Raw genomic sequence first — 17,236 nt, 5'->3', positions numbered from 1 at the left:
AGGTTTAATTAAATTAGAGTCATATTTCATATTTCCAGTCTGTATGTATGCTCTAGAAATGAGAAACAAATGAAGACCACAGCTCAGAGAGGTCAGTATCATCCACTTCCTGATCGTCCAGCAGCACTGAAGCAGAGCGAGTAGAGCTTGGGTGATGCTGCGTTTTGCAGTGGATGCAGATTTTAAGATAAAAAGATTCAATACACTGACCTCTGTCGCTGCTGGCAGCAACGATCCCAGAAAACTCCTGTGACAATGCTTCAGGCTTCATTAAGTTTTGCACCTTAACAGCCTGACGACTACAACCTTCTCTAAGCTTCTCAGCTACTCTGGATTACATTCAAACCAAGTACACAGCCTGTTTAAATTCAATTAACACTGAGGTCTCGGTTTGTCCTCCAGTCAAAATCAGAGAACAGAAACACTTCTGTCCATATTATTTGTCTATGTTTGCACCTGCAGTTACCTTTTACCATTTTAGTAATCTTACAGGTTCACTGCAACATCACACTGTGCACCATCAGTCTTAGTCATGTAACCTGTCTGATGGTTGTACCTGATGCTGCAGAGACACGTGGCTGTTGCGCTATTTCTTTCAAATATGTCCTCTTTGGGGTGGACAAGGAGGACACGGGCCAACAACAGGACAGCTGGAGGACACAAACAAAGCTTCTGCTGTTACAGCTCAAATATTCTGCCCCACGTTTTACACACACCGGCAACAGGTGGCGCTGCCCCTATCGTCCAATCCTGTTAAGCATAAGTGGACGCATGGACGGAGGACGGTCTGGCACGAACTCTCGCGCCTGACTCCACTCACTGTGTGCTTAGCTGTGATGCTGCAGGTGGTGCTGAGAGCCACACTGGAATCAATGATGACATCATTTGAATTCATTTGATTTCCTGCATAATGAATTTTTTTGTGTTAAAAATAAGACAACAGATGTCCCAATATAAAGTCACCTGACGGTGCAACAGCTGACAAACCAATTTTCACTTGGTGCTATTTTCTATTTTCTAGGAGCCACTTTAGCACAGCTTTAAAAACAAGTGTTTAAAAAGTGAGCCATCTGATGTAAATTCCAGGGTAAGTTCATAAAGGATGCATCTACAGGAAAATCTTGCTAGATAAAAAAGAAAATGTGAAAAGAACAAAGAAGACTGCTGAATAGGACATCAAAAAGACGAGTAATTAAAGCGCTGTTGTGAATGTTTAATACTAATTCACTGTCACGTTAAAAGCCACAGTTGCCTCAAAGCAAACTGAGTTCATTATGAGTATTTAATAAAGAAAAAACAACATGTTTAAAATGCAAATCACACCAGGGCTGCGTGGTTTCAGTACGAGGACATGACTGAACATCTGTGTTCAGGCTGGCAGTCAGAGGACATGCTGCACAGCAAAACGCCACAACTGGAGGTGAACTTCAGATGTTTTTGGCAGGGCTGCACCAGAAAACCCAGCGGCCCCTTTGAACAGCTACTGCTGTTGTTTTTTCTGCTAAATTAGCACGATGAGTGGCATCTCGTCTAAGAGCGATTTGCATATTCTGTTGAGTAACACTGTTGGTTAAATGGATGCTGTTTATACCTGCACGCTCAGAGAAGTGGATTACAAAAAGACATTTGACCTTTTTTCCACGGGAGATACGAGCGTCCAAACAACAAAGACGGCCGTTACAAAACTCCGACTGTTTCTTCGAGTGTTCACGCAGCTATGAAATACGCTGTTCTGGCTCTTGTTTGATGTCTGGGGTGATAATGAACTTGTTTGTTTGTGCACACATGCTACCCAGGGAACAGCAGAATCATGAATCTTTCATGCTTTAAGCGCGAGTGCTCGGATGTTTGGAACACCATAGGTGCCAGAGATCTGAGATGAATGTACACCAAAAGATTGGACACAGCCTTTCAGGTTATTGTTAAACTATAACAAGAGTAGGGAAGCAGTGGGCGAGGGGATGTTGAAGGGGGCAGCCGCTTCCAACGTGGCCCCGGGCTGACAGCCTGACAATGCAACACAAATAACACAACGTTCAGCTGCTTCATTTGGATGACACCACTCAGTCCCACAGTGGGGGGGAGCCAGCCGTGGGGTCAGCAAGCAAATGCATGTAAGAGCATATAAACAGGTTTGCCCTGTATTTCTGCTGACGCACGTGTCCAGTGTCTACTCGTCTGAATCCAGTGCAGCTGTTCTCAGTGATGTGGTACTGGTGACAGCACGGGACATGTTTTAGGACAGCCACTGACCTTTTGTGTTAAAAAGACGGGACTTCCTGCAGTTGTAAACCACTTCCTGTTGGCACTGTTCTGACCCAGATACGATGGCACGTAATTGTTTGGCCGAAGCGCTGTAGTTGAAGATCATGACGTGAGGTTTCTGAAGGGATGAGGTCTGAACTGTGACCGGAGCTGTGCTGTTGTGGGACAGCACGGTCCACACCTTCTTCTCTGCAAGAAAAATGTTCCCGCGTTACTGTGAAGCCAACATCAGCACCTCCTGCACCAAGATACATGCTGTAGTTTGGGAGCATTTCAAGTTGCTATACATCAACACAACTGTTATATCCCAAATGTTAATAATGTGCATGCATGAAGTCCGTAGTAATTACATAAATTGCAAAAAAGTAGAATAAACTACAAAAAAATCGTATAGAAAATCTTTTTTGGTTTTTTTTACAAATATTTCTAGTTAGAGAAATTTAAGAGGTTCATCACCCGAAACTGAAAATAGAAAAAAGTTGCACGAAATAGTTTCCAACCACAGGAAATTTATTTTGAGTGTCTTCATAGTTTTCTTTTTATATACTGCAGGAAAAACAAAAATAAATATTCTAATGCAAATTTGCAAAAAACCAGCATGTGCATCGAAATGAACTGTTTCCAGTGTAATTTGAGTTCGAAGCATCCCAGAAACTATTCACAAAGGCATAAACTCAGACATGAATTTTAAAAACACCAGCATATCTTTGTAAATGCTCTATAGGAAAAAACTACCGCGTTTCGGGACGGTAATGGCGGACATGCGATAGTTCGCGCTGACGTCTGTTCCCAGTAGGAAGTCTTATGAACAGCTGATCAGATCGGCAAAGCCTGTTTCTGGAATATTGTGTTTTTGTTGCTACAAATGCTTTTATGCAATTTTTGCAAAGCTACATGTGGAAGGAAACCGTGACCGAGGACAAGCTGAATGCATAAGATGTAAGTACAACTCCTCCGGTTTCATATGCAACAAAAATTATTGTGCTAGTTTATGTGGTCGCAATTCTACCGAGATTTAAAAATAGTTATGCAAAACGTGCATAAAGGGCTAACTGAAAATGACTTGATTGGCAAAACTCTGAAGTAAAAAACAAACAAACAAAGACATGACTTATCATTTGTTATTGACGAAAAAAAAAGGGATCCACCCCCCGCCCTCCACCTCATGATGCTAAAGCCAAATGGCTGCTCTCTGGGAGTTTATTAATCGACATAATCAACTTTAATTTAATGCAGTGTGAAAAAAAATGCACAGAAATAAATTATTTTTTTCAAGAATAATTAAATAGATTCAACATCTTTGTTCAACAGAACTGCAGACTGCACAGATGGTACCCAAAGGAAAACGTACTACAGCTTACTGGGGTGTTTTAGACTTAACAGTCACTATATACAGTAATGGACTTCTATACATTTTACATCAGATTAAAACTTTGGGTGTAAGATTCAGATAATTATTTATTAAAAGCTCGACATTTTAAATGAGAATAAGAAAGAAAAGTATGTCTTTGTGCCCCCTTTTCCCTGTTCATGCCCTATCGGCCCCCCTGACTAAACTTTGCTAGATCCGCCCCTGCACAGTTACCAGCCGTCAGCTGTAGAAAAGGATCCTGGTGTAGAAAGTAATATTAAATACATTCTAACAACAGCTGATCAAGCTTAAACGTGCTGCGGTTGTTCAGCCGCTGGTTTCCTCTTTCTGGTGCAAAGTGGGCGATAAACAAAGAAGAGAGACGGACTCGCGACAGAAAAGCCGATCAGCTGATCATTGATCAGTGTCACGATTGAAGTAGCAGCCGGAGAGGGAGGGAGAGAGAGGCAGTCGCTCCATATATCGGTTGTTAAGCTTAACACAGGAATGCTTTACAAACATTCAGAGATGAACTTACACACTTGCTTTACTTCTCTCTGGGAAAACTTCCTCGGAGATGAAATGCTGGTTTGGTAGCGAGGCTACAAATACACACAGCCGCTCTATCAGGTGACGCACACTGCTGCGACGTGCTACGGTTATGAGCTGAGTTACGGCGTGTGGCAAGTTTTGTGAGGTGCTTTCGTGATATTTAATGGATCGGATTACATTTTTTATTTCTCTCCGATATCCGATCCAGTAATTTAGGTCAGTATCGGACCGATACGTAATATCGGATCGGTCCATCTCTACTTCAAACCCTACACTTTGAAAAAGAACCTGATTTTATTCGTATCCACATACGAACACAGAATATTCTGGATAAAATCAGACGGCTGTGTCCTACTTCATGATTATTCTCATCAGGTTGGCAGGCTTACAGTTATTTACATCTCTAATGGATTCCTTAATTGAGGTCAAGTTGAGACATATTTGCTGCAGAACGACTGAGATTTTCAAGGAGACGACTGAAAAAACAAACCCTGGACGAGAGCAGCAGAGAACACCACGTTCGCTCTGTAATGTCATCACTGCTACATTAACCTTGCAGGGACGAAGCAGCTGGGAAAGTTGTGACAGCGCGGTGACGAGCACGGCCTCCAGAGTGTCAAAACTCAATATGTTTTGTCCTATATGTCATGCAGACTGTGGATCAGCTCGTGTCCCTCTGCCTGTCTGTCAAAAGTCACATCTCAGGTGACACAGAGCATATTGTGTTTGTGCCATCAAAAGCTCTTTCTGGCTCCCAAATCACAACACCCACACTGGTGACATCAGTCTGCTCCCACAGCTCCCAAACACCAACACCAACCCTCTCCCAAACGCAGCCTGGTGCCACGCGATCACTGTCGATATCTGTGCTGCCGACAGCGACATTCGTAATTATTTTATCGACTCCTCTGCCTCGACGTAACTTTCCTCGTTTCTCCACGAGCAACAGATAACTGCCGAGATTTCAGAAATCAATGGGCAAATTTCTGTGAAAATGAATGTGGATATTCCTGTTTGCAGCACGGCGAATGCTGCAGACGTGACTTTGAGCTGGGATCAGGTCAAAACCAAAACTTTTACCCAAGAAATGTGCAGATTTATGCATTCCTTCAAACGACTTAACAGTTTAAACGTTTTCATGGCACCGTGACTCGCCCTGCATCCAAAACATCCAGAATTACTGTCATGAAATGCACTGTGCAGGGGATTAACCCTTGTTGACGTTAATGACCCGAGCCTCTGGAGGCCACTGGGAGGGGGCTCAAGATCTCTAAGCCTGTCAAGTTGTAATCTTTTTTTAATATATTTTTAACTGGCTTTATTGGATGGATACAGGGAAGCGAGAGGGGAAGACATGCGGTAAAGGGCCACGGGTCGGACTCGACCCCAGCCGGTCGCCCGCTCATCCGACTGAACTAACCCGGTGCCAAGTTGTAATCTTTTTGATTTGAGAAGCAACAAATCCCACATTTCTGCTCTCAGCCATACTTGAGTGGACAAGATGACCTTTTAATTGAAGCATCATTCATGAAGACACCATGAAAACCTTTCCCTCTGATTAAAGATCGAGGCAACAAAAGGCAGCATGCTGCATATACATAAAGAACCAAAAGATTGGAAACAAATGAAAGATTAAATCTGTGTTTAACACACACCGAACATGCATTTAAAAACCCTCAGGAGGTCGCCTAGACTGCTGCTGGCTCTGGATCAATGCAGGCTAATCTATAAGCCAGTGCACTCTTTACTCTGAGCTTTCTCTGTGTTCTCGGGTGATGTTGAATGGAGTAAAAGGTGACAACACGAGGTCTACAATGATCTCACCTGTCATGTTGCAGTATACCTGTGTGGGCCCCAAAGGACCACTCCCATCTGGATCAATGAAGTAGAAGCCCGATGAGCTGCCACTCAGCTTGTAGGCCTCACAGGAAGACTCGTAAATGGCTGCAAGATGCAGAGTGGGACAGAAATCAGTCAGTCGTCCAACAATCAGCCCACGCTCTGACGGCTCTCGATTGGATGAGTCATGAATACACAAAACCTATCTAAATGTATGAACTCTGTGCTGTATTATAGAAGTGAACGATGTCCATGCTTTGGCTTTTTTCTTTATGCTAATTATGGCACCAACATCCTGAACCAGTGTCCTCCACACAAATCGATTCACATCAAGGAACATCTTAAACATCTTCACAGAGATACACACTAACAGAGGCCTTTGTTTGTGGCAGTGACTGTCATTTTAATGGGATGAAAGGACAGCAAACAAACGTTACTGCCTGCTGCTGGCTTCATAATAACTTCTATTATTTGATGAAAATAATTAAGTCAAGTCAGCCTATTTGTACGCCATGTTTTTCAAAAATAGAAGTCAATGTAACAAACTGAGATAAATGGCAGAGACATCACAAAGCATCCAAATACAGAAAAGCAAAAAAACTCAAGGAGAACAATTAAAACTACATGACAGCACAGGCCTTTGTGAGCTCCTCTAGATACCACAGGATCTGCTTTGAAGAGCCAGATGAGGCGAAAGACTAACATGACAGCACGAACCTTTAGTTTAGACCCACGGCAGGATGATGCCCCCGAGTGCCTGAAGAACCAGAACACCAGCGACATAGTAGCTCATCCTGTTCATGCTCCATCATAACTCACAGGTTACTACCTCTAAAACAACAGACATGACCCCTATGGGCTCAAACTGTGCTCATAAATATTTTGTACTTGTAAATCAGACGGTGTAGCTGTGAAATGAATTTTGTAACCTTGTGTGTTTGTAAAAAATATTCACAAACGTTATTTTTTGGACCGTAAGGCGCACTGGATTATAAGCCCGGCTACACGAAACAAAACAGTCAGAGTCTTGCTTCCTCCACTTCCGTGCCATTGATTCATTACTGCTGAATTCTCTCACAGCGGCTCTATTCCCGTGTTGTTGTAGTATATAATAATAATAATAATGGATTGCATTTATATAGCGCTTTTCAGGGCCCTCAAAGTGCTTTACAATACCACTATTCATTCACACTGGTGATGGCAGCTACGGTTGTAGCCACAGCTGCCCTGGGGCAGACTGACAGAAGCGAGGCTGCCATATCACGCCATCGGCCCCTCTGGCCAACACCAGTAGGCGGTAGGTGAAGTGTCTTGCCCAAGGACACAACGACCGAGACTGTCCGAGCCGGGACTTGAACCCGCAACTTTCCGGTTACAAGGCGAACTGTCACTTCTTTGAGCCACGATTAATGTCTAACCTCGTATTGTGGATGGATTATCTCAGTTGTTCTCCTGACTGAAGTTTGGTCCTTTTATAACATCCTGCCATGCGATTACATTTGTCTCTTTAACTTTTATCGAGTGGAAAAGTGTTAGCGTTCATCCTCCAGCTTCAGTGTGTTTATGTTATGCTAACATAGCTGTGTTGCTAGCGATCACGTAGCACATCGTTATATAGCAGCTAGCCCAACTTCAGTAACCCTACAAACGTCACTGCTGTTTAGTTTTCTGTCTTCATTTATGTTGGAAGTGATAGCAGAGCTGTACGTTTTAATTTCTCAGAAATCTCTCAGTCAGAACATGCTATATCATGTTTCGGTGGAAGCTAGCGAGCTAACTTCCTGCTAACTTCTGACTCCGTTAAATGTAATAAATCCTGTTTTCATGGATGCCTGATGTTTAACTTAATTGTTACACCTGGTAGAGCAGCAACACTGATCATTTTATTAAAGATGAAAGAATTTAGCGAGTTTTTAACTCTCAGTGATGCTGTGTGTTTGTTTGACTTTGGGACCTGAAGAAGACAGAGTTTAAGACCCAGATTAGCCATAATGCTCCAACAATCCATCAAGCAGTGCGGTTTCTGACAGATTTTTGAGCGCTGTGTACATAAAATTATTTCGAGCTCAGTAAGCACAACCAGAATTCATACATAAGGCGCACTGTTGATTTTTGAGAAAAGTAAAGGACTTTAAGTGCGCCTTATATTGCGGAAAATACGGTAATCATGTTTTTGTTAGGGTGTGGTTACAAAGGAAAAGAACTCAGTAATTAGCTTTTACCCGGGTATTTTTGAAAACGCAGATTTTTCTATGCGTTTGCACCTTTCGTCCACACGTCAACGGCGTTTTCGGTCACTGAAAACGGAGATTTCTAAAAGCTCCGGCCAGGGTGGATATTTTCTAAAACTCCGTTTTTGCATTTACGTGTGGACGAGAAAAACGGAGAAAACGCAGCGTCAAAGGTGTGCGCCTTTTTTGACGTCACAGTGTGCGCCATGTTATTGTTTCAGTGAAATGAATTTCTACAATACTGTTAATTCTACTCTCTGCAGTGTTTAAATGCTTACATATACACACACAGTTACTGTCCGTCCACACATACGACTGTTCTGCTTCTATGCCCCAGCTTTGTTTACTTTTTCCCACCGAGGCTTCTAGACTTCTGATTGGCCAACATTTCTACACGGTTAGGAATCTACCGCCACCTGCTGCTTTGGCATGTTCATAGCAGCGTTTTCCTTCATTTCTGCCTTTACGTGTGGACGGGATTGTTTTTTAAAACGAAAACGGAAAATCTCAGTTTTCAAAAATACCCGTGTACGTGTGGACGTAGCCTTAGAAAGACACAAATTCTCATCTATAGATGCACAAACATAAATCAGTTCACAGCTACACAGTCTGATTGAAACTGACCTGGAGAACACTTTGGCCAAAGACTCACATACACACACAAACACTGCAGGAGGATCAGTGAATCTGTGGATTGTGGAAGGAAAGATGACAAATACCTCATCAGTCCTTTGGCCACATAAGTCTCGAGTTTACTAATGAATGTTTCCAGCCACTGCATCTGTCAAAGCTAACAAGTCTCAGTTATGATGCTAGTGCCAGCCAGTATAACCAGGATAGTAAGGTGCTGTCCAGTGGAGTGTTTTCTAAAACCACCCAGAGGGCAAAATGAGACCTTTTTGTCACAGTCATGCAGTTTGAACTCAGCACGAGAAGTGTGTGTGTGTGTTCCTGTCTAGCTATCTTTGTGAGCACCGAAATCTCACTCACGGTCCTCACAAGTTTGAAGCATTTTTGAGGCTCAAAATGTGGTTTTAGTGTCAGGCTAGGGAAACCGTGACGTCAATGAAGGTCCTCACTAAGATAGCTGAATGGGCTTGTGTGTGTGTGTGCAAACTCCAGAGATGAAGCCAGACATTTCTGAATGTCATTGAATCTGCTGAGTGTTTTCAGACTCTGTCAGGTTTCAGGTTTTGAGTCCAGACAGAAAAGTTGATTTCACGTGTTTACGGGGAAGTTGATGAAAGGCCCTATTTTTAATTCAGCAGATGATCTTATCTGCCATGTTCTCTCCATCAGCCAAACACGACTGCGTTTGCCTGCATATAAACAAGATATCAGTATTCTGGGGCAGGGGAATTTCACACATACTTTCCAACAGCCGTCTCCACAGCAAATATCAAGGCGATGTCATAAAATGACAGCCGTAAGGAAAAGCTCCTACATGCAGAGTCAGTCTAAAGTCAGCCAGTCTAACACTATTTAGGGTGTAGCGAAAAAAGATTCTCAGAATTTTGAAAGTGAGAATAGCAGCATCGGTTGTAAAGGTCTTGTCAAGTCGAAGCAGGACAGCTTTTTTTGCTCTGCACAGGTGAAGAAAGGTACGAGCGAGGCTGGCGGATGTGTGCCGAATCGAATGACACAACTCGGCAGACCGAGACTAAATGGGGCGGTGCGGCGGATGTAATGGCGGCTTTGAGAGGAGGTGAAGAAATGAAAGTGAGACAAAGTGCTCACAGTTGTGACATGTCGCTCCAGCATAACCCGTCCCCGAGCAGTCACAGGAGAAAGAGCTCCACATCTGAGAACAGCGCGCTCCGTGCTCACACAGGTTAGGAAGGCATCTGCAAAGAAAGCACAGTTTAGGAATCCACTCATTTACTTAGTGATTGTACCTGATATATGGACATTTGAATCACTTTATTTCCACAGTTTGAACCTTTGATCCAGCACGACGACATTTCGATCCACTGTATGCTTGACTGTACGTTGTTGGGGTGACTCTCTCGACTTTACATGAAGAGCCATAATGTGCACACACCGTTCACCAACAGCACCAGCGTTTCACAGTCTGGGGACTCATCAGCTGAACTTCAGACCATGCACATGAACGAACGGTGAGAAAATTTTAACTCTACTGTCTCAATTTATTCCTACTAATAATAAATAATGATTTTGTATGCTATGTTTAAATGAGCAAACATTTAAGTGGAGATATTATCTGAATGTCAGGAGCGGGATCTCATTCACACCCCTCCCTCAGGCTGGGAGGGGTGTGAATGCCTGCTGTCCCCCCCCCTCCTTTCATTCACTTCTCATTGGTACACGGGGATCGGCCCGGCCAGTCTCCTTCGAGGCCTTCCCCTGTACACGGTCCCTCATCCATCATCGCTCATCATCACTGAGCTCGTGAAATAAAACTTAAAGGAAGTTCTTCCTTCCCGCTGACACGAGTGCTTCCCCATCAGGGATCATCTATTGCTGCAGCTTTTCTCTCTAATATTGTATATAAAGCACTTTGAGGTAACTGTTGTTGTAACTGGTGCTATAAGAAGATTTTAGCTTTACAATCTGGAGCTCTAACCGCGGCGATCTTCATCCGTGGTATCTGCCATTCTGCCAGAACTGCAGTTCAGCTGTTTCTGATCCATGAATCTCTGTCTGAGGAACACTTAAACAAAACAGGACTGAGTGGATCTGCAATGATGAACATCTGTCATTACAGTTAGTCACAAAGCAGAGAAGCAGAGTACACTTCAAACCCCATCCATGCGTGTTTTCCTGCGTTCTCCAGAGTCGGATTGGCGGTTCATCACACGACCGTGACACTTCAGTCACATTTCCAGCTAAAGTCACCAATAAAGCTAAGATGAGGGGACATCTATGGACAGTGTGTGATTGTCCAGTGAGGGACAGCTGTATGTGTATATACACACATCCAAGGAGAGGTTTGTCACAGACCTGACAGGCTTTTCAGTAATGACGCTTCTCAGGTTCACAAAGAAAGAAATGCTGCTGCTGTTAGCGTCTGCATGCTATGTTAGCTCAAATGCTCTGCCACACAAAACCACACAGAGCTGAGCAGATCGGCCCTCTGTCACCGCTACCAAAGGGGTATATCTATGCATGCATCTATGATTGGTCCTTCTCTTCAGACTGTAAGCAGCGATTTTAAAGTGAAGGACATGCAACATGCTAGCATGTCAGAAACAACACAGAACAAGTTTTCTCATTGAAAAAGCTGCAGGCAGAGATGTTCTGTCTTTTGACTGCTTGTAATTAATTGATTATCAAAACGTTTGCTAATTAACTTTCCCGTCTGCTGACTAATTGAAAAATCTGTAGCTACCTCCTGATGTGCTGAGCTCTTTCAAGCTTTCAGAACAACTGAGGCTTTAGGAGCTGCTCAGGATGATAACACTTTACTTCCAACCACAAAGAAGGAAAAACAAACAAACCCACATAAATAGGCGGCTTCCAGGCATCTGCATTAGCGACTAACAGAAGCAGTTGTTTTGTTGGTGTTTACAAAGCCGATCTTTTATCCAGCAGGTAAGAAAGAGCCGTGCTCACGTTCCCCTTTATTCGCTCCTGTGCTGTCATGAACACCAGCTTTGAAGTCCCCCAAAAGACTCATTTGCTGTTGATTCATGTTGTGCAAAGTAAAAATAAAAACAAGTGTGAACTGACGCTTTCTCACACACTGCGCCCTTGTCTGAATTTGAGAAAGTGGAGCCGTGGCAGCGCTTCTCTAAAAATAAATGCATCTCTGTCACCTTCAGACAAGAATGCCCGTTAATAGGATTTCACCACAAAACGTGTTTCAGGGAAAATTTTAAACTGCACTCTTCTGATTAATAGTCCCGTCCTCCAGCCTCCTTCAGTTTCACATAATTGCCAGCCTTTCAAGCATGCATCTATAATTTCATGCACTTTTATCTCTCACCTATTAACTGCAGCAGCACAGGCCGGCCGCAACACGGATAAGGTTGCAGCCGTCGGTTTAATTACCGTCGGGCTATTTTCTGATGTTGTGTGCACGGTTGACCTTACAGGTCAAGAAATGACAGCAGCTGGCACACCCAGATGCACACGAACAATAAAGTGAGTCACAGTGTAATTAGACCGAAAGCAAAGAAGCTTCAGTCTGAGTTCATTTCCTCGTATCGTCAAAGTAAAGGCTCAGAACAGAAACGAGGAAATCATAGGTTCACCTCCCTCAAGTTTTCAAATGATTTTTATTAGCAGTTAATTTGCCATTTGATCTCATTCACCCAGTAAATACATCCCAGGACCGAGCTCTCACCACACGGGTGAGAAATCAGATGTCACTGGTCAAGGTGGATCTCACTAACAAACATCCCACTCTCGTATCATAGCAACTCGACGGCGTAAGCTAGCCCTGAAGTTTTTAAATGTTATAATAATAATAAACATTAAGCCTGATAAATCAATCTTTTTCAGGAAGTAAATGGTTATTCAGTGCAAAATACGTAACCAAGCCAACACCAAAGCAAAGACAAACACAGTTAGCATGAAGATGAAGGAGTTTCCCCAAGGAGCTGCTGGAGCCTAAATTAAAGTTCAAGCATAAAGACGGGAGTGCAGGCTGGCATGCTGTGAAGTGTGTGCACTGGATGATAACAGTGACTCTACACAGTGCAGCCCTCTGGCCCACACGGTACAATGTAAGCAGTGGTACTGCTGTATGTGTCATCATTTGAATAAGAACAGGGTCCAACCAAAAGCTGAAGGGTGTCCTGGCTCAGCTTTAGAGATGCACCAAATGTTGGCCTCCGCGATAAAGTGACAGCAGAGGCTGAATGAGGATCTGAGTGATTCAGGGTAGAGCTGCTGTTCCCTCAGTGATGGTTCAGGCTTCCTGTCAGGATGCCTTCTGGATGCATCTAAGCTGAGTAATTCGTCCATCCAAGAGGAGGCCCAGAACATGATGGAAATGTTTTTCACTTGGTTTGACAACATCTCCGATTCAGAGCCAGAGGCTGGGAGATGTTTGGACTACAGTGAGACTGCTGTCCCTGTGGCCAGCAGTAGAAATGGACGTATGGATGGCTGCTTAAAGAAAACAGAGGATGGCTGAACTCATCTTGAGGAGGGTGAGTTTGTACACCGCTGCAGTATCTGCACCCAAGTTTCAGCCATGTTTCATCAAAGACAGCCTGATGCTGTTTGTGTAATCCTAGTGGCAGTTTGCTTCTTGACTGACGCCCTTCAATAAATGAAATCACGTGGAAGAGCACCAAAGCATGCTCCTGGAGCTGCATCTCCTGGAGCTGCATCGCCTTCTTTATTCGGTCACTTCCTGCAGCGCGCCGTTCGCCTCACTGACACGGGAGACTGCCGTCGCTCCTGTGTTTGCAAACGCTGGCTTAGACAGCAGACATGTGAAACTGAAGAAAAAGCAGTCTGCATGTTTACTTCAATCCTGTACAAGATCCACATGAAGGTGCTCACAGGGCCCGCAGCTGTGGGGTAATGAGGGAGAGCGCGGCACACAGGACAGTAGGGAGGCAGCTTGTTAGCATAGCCCTCTGCCAGGGAAGCTACTCGCCAGTTTTCTGTTGCACTTTAATTGGACGATCCTGTCAGTTTGTCTCTATAGGACAAGATGTCAGTGACATTCAGGCTGCGCTGCAGGCAGCACGCTGTCATCCACAAATTAACAGAGTGGGCATGGATGAGGCTGTGCTGCCATCTTGGATAATGTTTGACATTCAACAGTCACATGTGCATGCTTTCAGCAGCTCTACGTCTGAGCCATGTTCTTAATCAAACACATTCAGGATACTTTACCTGTCTTTTATATTGCACGTGTCGAACTGAAGCTCGTTATAATTCCCCAGCAGTCCTTGCTGTACATGACTGAGATTCATCAGCTGGCTGTTGATGAATATGAGCCGCATACAACCCTGGAACGCCGGAGCAAAGCCCTGGCAGTCTGGAGCAGTCGCAGCACAGCCTGGATGGAAATAACACACGATACAACCTTTAGCTTTTATTCCCAGGAAACATTGGGTTAGCGTGTAAAGGAGAACGTCTTAAGCTATGTTAATATTGGTGTGTAAATCCACGAACCTCCAAAGTAAAAGCTGCCTCTGGATTGCACTTGTTCCCAAAGTTCAATAGTGGAGGAGGGCTCGTTATCCACAGTCAGAGTGATCTGTAGGTTCCTGGCGTCGAGGCTCACAGAGTGCCACAGCCCATCGCTGACTCTCCTGCCTGATGAAGAATGGTTCAGTTTGGAAGTTTAGAAGACAACAATATTTATTTATTTTACTTTTGTTAAAAATAGACTTTTGAGAGCTGCCAGTAAATTTCCTGTGCACACACACGCTTGTTTTCACGGACACCACAGGAGCTGCAGAGCTTCCAGCCTCCTCCATCACTCGGAGCCTCCAAACAAAAAGCCTGCCTCCTCCGCCGTGTCACTCAGCGCATATTTTATCATTTAGATGAAGTGAATATGGAAATGTGGAGAAATTACTAACGTCAGCTTCTTCCTGGTTCTTTATTATTGTCAACGAATAACGTGGGTGCATTACCTCCACTAATGTGAAGTAAGCACTGTACCGCAGTCAATCCTTCTCCATCCTTCACTTAAAGATGACACCAGCATCTCTGTTACAGCTGATCACCTACAGTCAGAAGGCTGCAGACATGTGAGCAAACACACTCACACGACTCTGCAGACCAACATCTGGAATATCTTCTGACATGTGTCAGTCAGATTCTTTGTTCCCTTGTTGCTGATGATGACTGAGGAGGTTACTACAGCTGCCTGCACTGCCTAACCCAAACCTTTAACCTGTAAGCCACCAAGTGCTTCACCAAAGTAAAAGTGGCTGTGACAGATCATCACAAAGCTGCAGCCTTCAGGAGGACTGACCCACGCCTCTGTTCCACTCACACTCAGTCCAACAGTGCCTGTGACTTGCAGCAGATCCCTGCATCCCAGAAGAGTCTGAGGGCCGCGGGCAGTTTCTCTGTGTCATGGAATAAGCAGAGTTGCCACAGCAGACAACATTAATCTGAGTTTCCTTCCCTCCTTTCAGGTCAGAAATATAAATCTCACCATGTGTTTGCTGTCTCCTTGCTGCCCAGTCAGTTTGTGTGGCTGCTGCTCATCTTTTAAAGTGTTAGAGTGGCGAACGCTCACACTAAACATGGCCATTAGTATGTACAGCTAATAATCCCTGTGAGCTAAGAGTTGAGTCGAGGCAGCTTCTGTTTGTGTTTCATGTCAGCTGATATCCTCACGACGCGCTTATCGTTTTCACATCCAACCCGGGGCTGAGTGTGTTCCAGTGCTACAGCACCAGTGTTGTAGTCACAGCATCTCCTCAGCAGAATAAGGATCATAATCAGTGCAAGACGGAGGAGCTGGAGTCTGACAGCAGGACAAGACAGACTCTGAACAACTAAATGAGTCTGAGGACTTGCACAACAATGACCTGATACGCTGCAGGGACTATTAGCTGGGTAGGAACAGCCGATCGCATTGACGCAAGCATTTGTTTCAACTGTAAAAACAGGTCAACTCTTATCCTGCCTCTAAAAAATATATTTGGATGTGATCACTGCTCCAAAGAGTCAGTGGCAGCCCCGTGTCCACACCAGTGTGTTCATGCAACATGTTGTGCGTCTCCTGACGAGTCTGATGGAGACGCAATTCTTTTCACATTGAGGTCCCCGTGCACGCAGCTCCCACGTTGTCAGGGCCCATTTTCATCCTGCCAATGCTCTTCTATCAGCTGAACGAGGACGCAGTGGAACAGTGATGTGACAGTGCGAATGAAACTGAAGGGAAAAGTTCAACTTTGGAGAAAAACAAAAGTCTGCAGTTTAATGATTACGCTGAGAGTGATGCTGCTCGGTGTCTGACATCGTTACACTGTTCCAGCAAAGTGGTGAGAATCTGTAGCTGCCTTTAATTAAAACCATGTTTCCATGTTTATGATTCATTTCTTAAGCTTCGGACGATCGCTGTGCCCGACGCGCACTCAGCACGCCGCGCTCACGTTTACACACCGGGCTCTCCCACGCTACGGTCCAGGCATCACAGAGAAGATGTTCAGCTAACAGAGCATCACACATCATCTCCATATAGGAATGCCCTCCACCCTGCATCTGTGCTTGGTGCAGCATGTTCCCACAGGATGGGTTTCCACACATCAGAGACGAGGACCTGGGGATTGTCTCGCACTGCCTTTAATATTGTTGTTTCCTGCGTATAGATGCTATGATACGCTATATCTAATTTCAGTTTGACCTCCAAAAGTGGACGAGAAAGACGAGGGATTCTGATGACGGTAACACGAACAATAAACAGATCCTTCCTTTAACTATGGTAAATGTATTGTTTCTGCACGACTGCAGGACTCGAGGTCACGGGCTTCATAGGCTGCAGCTCTAAGGCTGATATGTCCTTGCGCAGATGTTTAATTTAATGCACCATGAGGCAAATTATATAAAAGGGAATACAGTCCCTGAGCTGTGGTTTTCTTCTCCATCTATATTTCCCTGCAGCCATCCAACTGCTGAGAGCCTGACTTCCCCCAAGCAATCTTACTTATCTCTGTTATTTTTGCTAAGGAATCCTATACAGATAATTAGATGATATTTTCCCTCAAGTCCCCCCCCCAAAAAAAGAAAAAGCCATATTATTTTCGACTTTCTTCAGGATGAAGGTGATACAAGTCAGACAGATTAAATTGGTTGCTGAGCACAAAACAAGCACCTTGGAGGACTCAGCAGTGCAAACAGGCTTTTGGAGGCTGGCGTTCGCCGATGATGCTGTGAATCAAAATGTGATTCAGAAGCTGAAACTGACCCAACCCTGTGTCAGTCTGTGTTCATGCTAGACCAATTCATCTAGTCCTTTTGCTAAGCTAGTAGTAGCTTCTTAGTAGACTCACAAATAGAATAAAACAACATTAACTTGATCTAATGTGTCACACTGCTACAACCGCACACTGTG

General features: G+C 44.2%; 1 protein-coding gene across 2 annotated transcripts in view; it reads right to left on the bottom strand.

The window, feature by feature from the left end:
* cntnap5a (contactin associated protein family member 5a) overlaps window positions 1–17,236 on the bottom strand; it is a 148,400-nt gene that overhangs the window by 44,586 nt on the left and 86,578 nt on the right. For both annotated transcript variants that reach the window (XM_026145972.2, XM_026145974.2), the window contains exons 9-13: window positions 14,335–14,478; window positions 14,053–14,218; window positions 9,976–10,082; window positions 5,993–6,112; window positions 2,254–2,454 (exon numbers count right to left, since the gene is read on the bottom strand). In XM_026145972.2, coding sequence (XP_026001757.1) covers window positions 2,254–2,454; window positions 5,993–6,112; window positions 9,976–10,082; window positions 14,053–14,218; window positions 14,335–14,478 — 738 coding nt within the window. The remainder of the gene's footprint in view (window positions 1–2,253; window positions 2,455–5,992; window positions 6,113–9,975; window positions 10,083–14,052; window positions 14,219–14,334; window positions 14,479–17,236) is intronic.

The sequence above is a fragment of the Astatotilapia calliptera genome, chromosome 16, assembly GCF_964374335.1.
Source record: "Astatotilapia calliptera chromosome 16, fAstCal68.1, whole genome shotgun sequence".
NCBI classification, from domain to species: Eukaryota; Metazoa; Chordata; class Actinopteri; order Cichliformes; family Cichlidae; genus Astatotilapia; species Astatotilapia calliptera.
This window is presented reverse-complemented; position numbering and strand designations above follow the sequence as displayed.